The sequence below is a fragment of the Thermobia domestica genome, chromosome 14 (genome assembly GCF_964235325.1).
Source record: "Thermobia domestica chromosome 14, izTheDome1.hap1.1, whole genome shotgun sequence".
NCBI classification, from domain to species: domain Eukaryota; kingdom Metazoa; phylum Arthropoda; class Insecta; order Zygentoma; family Lepismatidae; genus Thermobia; species Thermobia domestica.
The window spans coordinates 14,809,695-14,821,311 of record NC_137467.1 but is presented as its reverse complement, the minus strand read 5'-3'; the positions used below and the strand labels follow the sequence as shown (position 1 = coordinate 14,821,311).

Below are 11,617 nucleotides of genomic sequence, written 5' to 3'. Positions count from 1 at the left end.
ATGATTAAGGCAAGAGAATGATGATGGAATAACACAGCCCCCCTCCACACACACACACACACACAAAATAGAAGTTCTGTGCACTGGATCCCAGGGTATGGATTCGATGTATTTTGTTACATAGAATCAAAATTTCGAAATTTCGAAATCGATCGATGGTACCAATTTTTTGTTATAGTCGAAAAACTTGAGCGATTTTGAATAGGAACGATACATATAACAGAAAACAAAGCAAAATTTCTGTGCAGCAGACCCCATGGTATGGATTCGACGTATTTTGTTAAATAGAATCAAAATTTTGAAACCCCAGGGCGATTGACCGTGCCAATTTTTTTCTATATGGGCGAAAAACTTGAGCAATTTTGAATAGGAACGATACATGTAACAGAAAACAAAGCAAAATTTCTGTGCAGCAGACCCCATGGTATGGATTCGACGTATTTTGTTAAATAGAATCAAAATTTTGAAACCCCAGGGCGATTGACCGTGCCATTTTTTTCTATATGGGCGAAAAACTTGAGCAATTTTGAATAGGAACGATACATGTAACAGAAAAAAAAAGCAAAAGTTCTGTGCAGCAGACCCCATGGTATGGATTCGACGTATTTTGTTACATATTTGGTCTAGGAATTAATTCGTGCGGTTTTACAAAAGATGGCGTAACTAGCTTATTGTCCCATAGTTTCGTTGATCCAAACATGCGTTGAAAACTACTGTCATTGAGCATCTTGTTTAGTATATGTCAGTTGCTTGAAGCGGAAACAACAACATTTTTTCTTCAACTGAAAATGGCGCATTTTGTGCCTGATAAAGTGTTTTTGCGGGGAGTTATTCTTCATTGCTTTAACATGAAGAAAAGTGCTACCGCAAGTCATCATATTTTAGTGGAAGTGTTTGGTGACCATGCTCTAGCTGAGCGAACGTGTCAGAAGTGGTTTGCACGGTTTAAAGGTGGTGATTTCAGCTTGGAAGACCAAAAGCAATTTGGACAGCCAAAAGAATTTGAAGATGAAGAATTGAGAGCATTGCTTGATCAGGATTCGTGTCAAACGCAGGACGAACTTGCAGAAGCATTTGGAATTGAGAAAACAACAGTTTCCAAACGTCTCAAAGCCATAGGAATGATTCAAAAGATGTCTTATTGGGTTTCACATGAATTGAAAAGAAAGACGTTGAAAGAAGAAAAACCGTTTGCGAATTGCTGCTTCAAAGACAGAAAAGGAAGGGATTTTTGCATCGAATTGTAACTGGTGATGAGAAGTGGATTCATTACGAGAATCCTAAACGAAAAAAGGCCTGGGTGAAGCAAGGTGAACCAGGTCCTTCACAACCGAAACGAGATATTCATTGTGCAAAGGTTATGCTGTATATATGGTGGGATTTGAAACGTGTGGTGTACTATGAACTTCTGAAACTTGGTGAAACTATTAATGGACACCGCTATCGACAACAATTAATGCGTTTGAAGCAAGCTCTGGCCTGAAAACGACCAGAATGGAATAACAGGCATAATAAACTTATTTATCAAGATGATAACGCTCGACCACATGTCGCAAAACCGGTCAAAACCTATTTGGAAAATGTCGGATGGAAAGTGTTACTCCATCCGCGATATTCACCAGACACTGCTCCGTCTGACTACTACTTGATCGATTGCATGAATAACGATTTGATTGGACAGCGGTTCACTTCTTCAGAAAATATCGAAAAATGGATCTTTGATTAGATTGCGTCAAAAGATGAGGAATTCTTTCGACACGGAATCCGTAAATTGCCTGAAAGATGGGAGAAAGTAGTGGCTAGCGATGGACAATATTTTTGTTAACGTATTCATTTACTTTGTTTTTGAAATAAATCTTCAATTTTTATTAAAAACCGCACGAATTAATTCCTAGACCAAATAGAATCAAAATTTTGAAACCCCAGGGCGATTGACTGTGCCATTTTTTTCTATATAGGCGAAAAACTTGAGGGATTTTGAATAGGAACGATACATGTAACAGAAAAAAAAAAAAAAGCAAAAGTTCTGTGCAGCAGACCCCATGGTATGGATTCGACGTATTTTGTTACATAGAATCAAAATTTCAAAACCTCAGGGTAATTGACCGTGCCTTTTTTTTTTTTTTTTTATGGGCGAAAAATTGAGCGATTTTAAATAGAGAGCATACATGTAACACAGCTATACAAGGGAAAAAAAAAGTTCTATGCAGCGGACTCCACGATATGGGTTTAAATATTTTGTTACACAGAATCCAAACTTTGTTTTATGGGCGAAAAACGCGTGTCCTCCATATCCAAAATCGATCAGATTTTTTGTCCATAAAAGAAACTGACACAGTTAATCGTCCTGAGGTTTTGAAATTTGAATTGTGTGTAACAAAATACATCGAAAACATACTCTGAGATCCGCTTTATGTATGCATGTATGTATAATTCGCATCTGAGAAAATTGCAAGGCTACGGAATTCGGTATTAGCGACCCTTCCAGCTGAGTTTCTCCACGCACTCCCGGCTGCGAAGAATTTTTACAGGGTGGCCAGTCTTGTATCTAAATTTCCTTCTAGAAATCACAATTCAAGGAAACAGAAAAGATGCAAGTGATGGAATAAATATTAAATGGTTAGAATATAATGACGTAATTACATAATTTAACAAAGCTAAAAAATAGACCTACTTTCAATTAACACAATAAACTGAATCCTTTATATGAACTAGCTAATCCTTAATAGTCTACACTTTTCACTCTTCAGTTTCTATTTACATGTTTAACCTCGATAAGCTAATTTCTTTAAAATTGAGGAAAGCCATGTGTGCTTTTTTTTCTCTTTATTTTAAAGACAAAGCGGAATTTCTCTATTCTTTAACTGCTGGCTAGCAATGTAGCAGGTGTCACTGAAGTTCGATTTACGGCATCTCCTCCCTCCAAATGATCAGAAGGGAACGTTTCTTTGGATTTCCACACAAACATGGCATTAGCCATATTCCTGGCAACCTTGAAGAAATGTTTGCCTTTGGAGAGTAATAAACCATCGCAGAAGTTTACAGAGGGCAACAATTACACCCTCTGTTCCCCGCTTCCTCACCCCGCACTGGTATTCTTCTCTGAAGGGGACATTATGTATGTGTTACATGTATCTTCTCTATCCAAAATCGCGAAAGTTTTTCGTCCATAACAAAAAGTTGACACGCTGGATCTTTCTGGGGTTTCGAAATTTGGATCCTGTGTAACAAAATACACCGAATCCATACTCTGGGTCCGGTGAAATGAGAATGCGGGAGGAAACGAGAATACCTCGAGAAAACCCACGGACACGATGTTGTCCACCACAAACTTACTAGGCCGAGGATCGAACCAAGGACCCCATGCACCATTACTGAAGATTAATGAGGCTTAATATATGTTGTACATTGAGATCTTCACATGTTTATTGTTTTAGTATCAGTGGACATTTCAAATTTATGTATTAAGAGCCTGCCTTACTAAAAATAATACGAAATTTACCATTTTCTTTTGCTTGATTATTCATCAGTGAAAGGAGATAATGAAATGCAAGTTACCACAATCATAGATAATGCTATTCTACAACAGAAAATATGAATCTGAAGAATGTTCAGTGTTACAATCCATAGAAATTACAGTGTTGCCAGAAAACCAATTTCCCTTAAATCTCCTTTCACTGATGAATAAACAAGCAAAAGAAAAATGGTAAATTATGTATTATTTTTAGTATGTCAGGCTCTTAAGTACCGTATTTTTAGCGTGCAGGATTTCCCTCTATATGTAAAGAATAATCCAAACAATAGGTTTCCTCTAAATTGATATGTTGTGTAGAGTGCACTCCCACATACTTTACCTATTGTTTTATTATTATTATTATTATTATTATTATTATTATTCCAGGTCTATGCAGAAGATTACTATTTTTTCCAATAATCTTACAGCTTTCCGTCTTCTCATTATATGGATTTCGATTGCAGTTCATAGTTATCAAACTAGTAGTAGTCCGTGATTATGGAGTCACACATAATTATACAAAATACGTAAACAGAAATTTCGGAGTATAAAAAATTATGGTGTACTGAAATTACGAAGCAATATGCCTATATTAAAAAATTACTTTATAAAAACTGTATATTTACGACGAGATCTTGTAAATAAATAAATAAATAAATAAATAAATAAATAATAATAATAATAATAATAATAATAATAATAATAATAATAATAATAATAATAATAATAATAATCTCAGAGAAATAAAGAAAGTATGTACAAATATATAATATTTAATTTTTCTTGAACTTTGTAATGACGTTATCCCATTCCTGATACAGGTTCCCATTTTCAGCATTAAGTTTTGGTTTTCTCATTCTAATAAAATAGGTCTCAAAACCGTTTCTTTGTATTGTTGTTGACACTGCAAGTCGTAAAACTTTTGTGTCCTCCACATTATGTTTAGTTAGACAAACGTGAAATCGCTGCCTTGTTTTCTTTTGACTCAATTAAGCATGCATTACACACATTCCATCAGTCAATAAGATTTCTATTTATTGACTCAGTTTTTTATAAGTTAAAAAATACTGAAAAGAAATTACGCGAAGTGAAGCGAAGAAAACTGAAACATTTTAACCTGTAAGAAAAAATTGTAAAGAGTAAAATAATACGAGGGTGATTCAGAAAATAATGCCTCCAAGGCGATACCTTTATTTATGTTAGCACCGATACAGGTATCAGTGGAAAGCTTGCAATGTCAGTTACAAATGAAGGGTAAGGGCAAAAAACAAGGAATGTTCATGTGTGTGCTTTGTCCTATCTGTTGATGACTCTTGATGCTATTTGACTGTATACACTATGCATGCATCGATGTAGTAATGTCCATCTAAAAAGGGCAAAAGATTTAACTAACCCTATTCATTTTGTACGCAGTTTGCAATATTAAAACGCCGTTTTCTCGAAAATGCAATTTTGTGACATTCCTTCTTTTTTTCCCTTACCCTTCAATGGTGGCATTGTTTTTCAACATAGTCTCCATTACGGGCAATACACTTGTGTCAACGCGAAACAAGGTTTTTCATGCCGTCGATGAAGAATTGTCGTAGCTGTTGGCGACACCATTGCCGAACTGCTGTTTCCACCTCCGCGTCACAACTGTAGCGTTGGCTCTTAAGGTGATCCTTAAGTTTGGGGAAGAGCCAAAAGTCGAAGGGAGCCAAATCCCGACAATAGGCAGATGAGGCACAATGTCAACAACACTTTGCCAGCAGATGGGGAACGGAGAAGAGAATGTGTGGCGATACTCCATCAACTGACGCTTCGTTTCTGGATCTTAATGGTGTATCCACTACTCGTCGCCGGCGACGAATGTTCCTGAGCGCAAACCGTCCGCAGTCAGAAATAAAATGACAGCCCGCCATTTTAATCGGGCGTCACCACTGAATGCCATGGATTGCTTCATTACTCTGGAACGAGAAGAGATAGCAAGGTGAATCAAGAGACATTGTATAGCTCAAACATCAGTACATTAATAATAAACAGTTCAGAATGTTTTCAGTACTATTGGCCAAGCTTGGAGGCATTACTTTCTGAATCACCCTCGTATTACATAATTTGTGCTTCCTAGCCTAGAGCCTTGTTCATGCAGGATAAAAACAGGAAAAAAAAAAAGCAATAAAAGCATTGTTCCTTTTTATCTTTCCCGGTGTTTTTTCTTCTGTTTTTATCCTCCGTGAACAAAGCTCTAGCCTAAAGGAGAGTCAAAAGATAAAAACTATAAAGTATTTTCAGGAATTACAATTACACGTTAAATCAAATGATGGTTAACATTTCTGAGTTTCTCGTGGCTAAACGATTGGTGTACACATTTTTGGCGTGGAAGACCCTGGTTCGATTTCCGGTGGGAGTTTATGTGGTTCGATCCTACGTTAAGCTGTAGGTTCACGTTTCATATAGCTCGCTACTGAAAGCGAATTTAAACTCAAAATCAAATCAAATCAATTCTTGAGCGTATTATGATTACTGTGGATGGCAAAAGATATCTACAAAATATCCAAGCTCGGAAATCGAACTTGGAATCCGTCCAGCGCCCATACATTGACAGCTTCGCCAATAACAATCAGAATGCATACATAGCTAGGTGGCGCTCGCACGACCTTCTGTCCTTGCTCTTTCGCTCCGCGATAAGTCGTGGTGTTAAAGCTGTACTTGCGAGTAGTTTGCAATATCAGTGTGTGATGAATTGCACAATTCATTCTTGACAGCGTCACATGTAATCATTTGGCCATAACACGCTGTAATGGATTGTTGTCTGGGTCGTATGTAATTATTTGGCCAAAACATGTGATAATGGATTGTTGCCTGGGCCACATGTAATAGTTTGACCATAACACGTTTTATTAATGGATTTTTGCCGGACAACATGTAATCGTTTGGCCATAACATGTTGTGGTAATAGATTGTTGCCTGGGCCACATGTAGTCGTTTGGCCTAACACGCTGTCGAAATGGATTGTTAGCTGGGCCACATGTAATCGTTTGACCATAACACGTTGTATGAATGGATTTTTGCCGGAACACATGTAATCGTTTGGCCATAACCACTGTGGTAATGGATGTTGCCTGGGCCATATGTAATTGTTTGGCTATAACACACTGCCAAAATGGATTGTTCCTTTGGCCACATGTAATAGTTTGGCCATAACACGCTGTGGTAATGGATTGTTGTCTGGGCCACATGTAATCGTTTGACCATATCACGTTGTATTAATGGATTGTTGCCTGGATCACATGTAATCGTTTGTCCATAACACGCTGTTTTAATGGATTGTTGCCTGGGCCACATGTAATCGTTTGACAATATCACGTTGTATTAATGGATTGTTACCTGGATCACATGTAATCGTTTGGCCATAACAAGTTGTGGTAATGGATTGCCGCCTGTGCCATACATAATCGTTTGGCCATAACACGCCGTGGCAATGGATTGTTACCTGGGACACATGTAATCGTTTGGCCATAACAGGCAGTGAAAATAGACTGTTGCCTGGACCATATCTAATCGTCTGGCCATAACACGCTGTGACAATGGATTTTTGCCTGGGACACATGTAATCGTTTGACCACAACAAGCTGTGATAATAGACTGTTGCCTGGGACATATGTAATCGTTTGGCCATAACATGCTGTGTTAATGGATTGTTGCCTGGGCCACTTGTAATCGTTTGGCCATAACACGCTGTGTTAATGAATCGTTGCCTAAGCCACATTAATCATTTGGCCACAACACGCTGGGTAAGGGATTCTTACAGGCCATCATATCCCGGATATTCTTCAGCACAGGTCTTGTGGATTTCACTGATGCCACCTTTGGATGCGATTTCGTTAGTAATGTGACTGATAGAAGAGGCTGTTGTGTGTAACGTTTAATTATAACACTAGCAGTTGCTCGTCCTACCACAAACTTATTGTTCTGACATTGTTCAACCACATGAGGAATGCTAAAGTTTGTACGGAAAAGAACTACGACGTATTCTTCCCCAAAGCATTTTTTTTTTCACTTTGATACACAACAACTCAGATACTGATACACACGTGCATAAAGTTTTGTTGCTCTGCAAAACCTGGTTTGACAGGTGTCGCTCTCCGCAAGTTGTTCTCATGGAAATAGATTACTTATTTTTCACATCAACTACTTAACATATACAGGGTGTTTCAAAACAACACCGACAACGTTTGGAAGGTGATTCCTGACACCAAGATAAGACGAAAAGTACAGACCAACCTGGGTGCACAAATGCTTCCTTTCGGAGTTATAGACTGCCGAAAACATGAAAAATTGAACTTCAAAGGTCCATAGCCCCAAAACTATGGGACCTATCGTAGTCGTGTCAAGACCAGAGATGTGCGTCTACGCATAGAAAACGATAGTTTACGTTTACGTGTCAACTATGTGTAGACAATGTAAACAACGTAGACTATGTAGAATATGTCAACAACACGTAATTTAATATGGCATCGTGGACAATAAAGGAGCTTTATTTTGTCGTTACCTTGCGAAATTGCGTACAAAATAAAATGCCTAGACCAGCGAATAGTAACTTTCGAATACTTAGTTTCGTCTTGATGAAGGAAAATTACAAATATTATGCATTTTGTAAAATATGCAAGAAAAAATTGGCAAATTCAGCATATTCAAGACTGAAAGCTCACAGGTGAGAATTAGTTTTGTAAATTTCATTATAAAAGCAGTGCTTGAAGTAGAAAATCTAAGGAAGTGGTATGTGCAGAGCAGAATAAACATACAGATTAGATAATTCCCTCTACTTTTTATGTGTCACTCGTTTCCCTAATCTTTCGCTGCACGCATATTTGCGGATCCCAAACGTTTCAGATATCCTCTGGTCTGATTGGTCGATACAGATACAATATCACAAGACATGATATACATATAGCACAAAGTAAACGGTAAATGGTGTCGGCTCTGGTAGCCGAGTGGGCTAGCGCAGCATGCTAGTAAAGATAATGTTCTTGGCGTGGGTTCAAATCCTACCTACGGACAGTTTTTTTTTTTTACTACTTTTAAAAATTTTTATAACACTTCTTTCGTTAAAATAAGATTAAAAATAATATTCAAAGAGTGATTTAATGATCATTTTTTAAAAATTTTCATTAAACTTCTTTCATTAAAATAAGTTTGCCTTTGTACTATATAGATCCACAGCAAATGTAGTAGTAGTACGTTGCCCTTGTACTATATAGATCCACAGCTAATGTAGTAGTTGTAGTAGTAGTAGGAACGGGTTAGAAGCCCCGCAGGGGTTGTTTGGGTTCTGTTCTCGACATCAAATTGGCAAGAATGCTGAAACGTTTGGGGTCGGCAAAAATGCTCGCTGCACCGAAGTGAAACAAATGAATGAGGAAATATGAACAAACGTGCAACAAAATTGTTCCTTACATTTGATAGTGGTTGTCTACATAGTCTACACGGGAAAAGGTGTAATGTAGATTACGTATAGATTACAGTAGACAATCGCGTAGACGTAAAATTATAGTTTACGGCACATCACTGGTCAAGACTTCACTTAGGAACTAACATGTGCACTATTCAAAAATTCTTGTTTCAGAATCCTAAAGTACTCACGTAGAAATTTTTGCTGAGGGAGTTTGGCTAAGGGCATATAACTTTAAAATTCAATTTTTCATTTTTTCGGCAGCCGATAACTCCGAAAGGAAGCATTTTTGTGCACCCAGGTTGGTCTATACTTTTTGTCTTATCTTGGTGTCAGGAATCACCTCCCAAACGTTGTCGGAGTTGTTTTCAAACAGCCTGTATATTGTAATGTTTTATAGGTAGAAGCTAAATAACGGTTTGTGTTAGTTTTTTTTTTATTAACTTATTATAAAATTTGTTAAATATAAATGTTTTTGATTATAAAGAGTAAAATAGTGTTTATTTTGTTACTGACCAGATGAGAGAAAATAGATGCCCCTTCTCTCAAGGCAGTTTTTAAGGCACCTGCTGGTTTTGGTGAGTTTTGAAGGATAGCTTTTTCAGTCCAAGGCAGCTTCGCGAGGCTTGGTTGTAGTAAGGATTTTTAGTTTAATGCGACCTTGGGTAAGGATAGGTGTATCCCTAGTTTAATGCGATCTTAGGGCAGGTGTTGATTAGTTTATTAGTTGGTTGATTGATGCCGGGTCCCTCGGTGGTCGAGCTCTGATTTGTCCTCTTCGGGTCCTTTTGTGAGGGTTTTTTTTCGTTCCTTGGTGTCTTTCGTGTCTTCTTTTTGTTTGTTACGCTGTTTATAATTAATAGCACATATTGTGTTGACATGTGCTTTTGTTGTAATGTGGAAATCCTTACAATATATATTAAAGTATGTATTAGGGCCAAGTATTTGAGTGCCGAAATAAGTTAAAGCCGATACAGCAGGTCTTTGCGGCATCATGATACCCCTCTTTCTCAACGTGAGTACCTTTCCCTACCTGTTTTTTGTTCGAATGATTCAGCATCAGTACCTCAGCCGCTATCAACTTTTACTCGAAATCACCATCAGTGGCAGATTTCGAGGGCATTGGGATAAGAAAAAAAAAAAAAAAAATATGAAAATAAAAATTCAACTTACATTGGCCAGTTGCTCCTTGCTTTGTTTGAGAGCTTCATTATAGTCAGGTTCTCCAGCGCCACCCATTTTGCCCCGGTCTCGTAAAGCTGCCTCTAATTCTTGATTTCGATCAGCAAGCCGTACAGCTCTTGTCATTGCTTCATGTTGGACAGCCACAGCCTCTACAACAAAACAGAAATTCAAGATTGGAATTAAGAAATAATACAAATAATATGCAAGTGAATTTGTTTTTACATGATAAAAGTACGATAGATTTCCAGACCTAAGAAATTAGAAAAAATGAAATCTTTAAGTTTTACGTCCCACGGTTATGCCAGTTAGGCTAAAGGAGACGGTGATTATGAGAAATGAGTGAAATGGTGGAATGAAGAACGTAGGAAGAAACGGAAGAACTCCGAGAAAACCCACGAGCACGGTGTTTGTCCACCACAAAATCCACACGGCGCGAGCTGGGATCGAACCATGGACCCCAAGCACCGGAGGTGAACGCTCTATCACTGAGTCACTGCGCCCCCCTAAGAAATTAGAGTCGAAATTGAATCTAGTCTTTTGCATTAAATTTATATAGCAAGAACAGACTCTCGCAATCTACTACTTTCTTAGTTTAATTTAGTTTCATATCCCGCGACTATGCTCCAAGGCTAAGACAGATTGTGGGTATGATAGACGGAATGAAGAAACTGAGACGAAACAGAACCACCCCTAGAAAACCTTATGCACAAGGTGTTTGTCTGCCACAAAGCTTACTTGACAGGAGAGGGGATCGAATTAGAGACTTCACGCACCAGAAAACGCAGCTCTACCACTGAACTACCCCGAGGAAACCTCATGCACAAGGTGTTTGTCTTCCGCGAAGCTTATTTGACATGAGCGGGGATCAAACTAGAGACCTCACGCACCAGAAAACGCAGCTCTACCACTGAGCTACAATGGCTCCACTGTTTTTGCTCTATAAGAATAAATATTTAAACTGGAAGTAGGGGGCACGGTTGGCTTAGTGGTGGTAGAGCGCTTATCTTTGATGCGTAGGATCCTTGGTTTGACCCTCCGCCAAGTAAATTTGTGGTGAACATCATCATGTTCGTGGGTTTTTTCGGAGTACTTCCGTTTTCTGCCACATTCTCATTCCGCCAATTCTTCCATCATCATTCACTTACCTTAATCATCGTCTCCTTTAGCCTAAAGGGCATAATCATGGGACGTTAAACTGAAAGTAATTAATTCCTTTTAATTCCTCTTACTTCCGGTTACAATGTAGGAATCATATCCAAGATTGAACATATTTTTAGGGCACTGAATTTATATCCAGAACTGTTGAGTTGATTTTGAGTTTAACGTCCCGTTCAGCAGTGAAGCTATATGAGACGTGGACCTACTGATTAACGTGGAATCCGAACCACATGAGCTCCCGCCGGGAATCGAACCCGAGTCTCCCACGCCAAAGGCGCGTACGCTAATAGCTTAGCCACGAAGGAGCTCCTTATCCAGAAAAGTTCCTA

The 11,617-nt window shown here is 38.3% G+C and overlaps 1 protein-coding gene across 5 annotated transcripts in view; it reads right to left on the bottom strand.

Annotated features, from left to right (window-relative positions):
* The window catches only part of LOC145669542 (uncharacterized), a 505,866-nt gene that overhangs the window by 406,438 nt on the left and 87,811 nt on the right, over positions 1-11,617 (bottom strand). For all 5 annotated transcript variants that reach the window (XM_081737727.1, XM_081737728.1, XM_081737730.1 and 2 more), the window contains one exon: positions 10,119-10,279. In XM_081737727.1, coding sequence (XP_081593853.1) covers positions 10,119-10,279 — 161 coding nt within the window. The remainder of the gene's footprint in view (positions 1-10,118; positions 10,280-11,617) is intronic.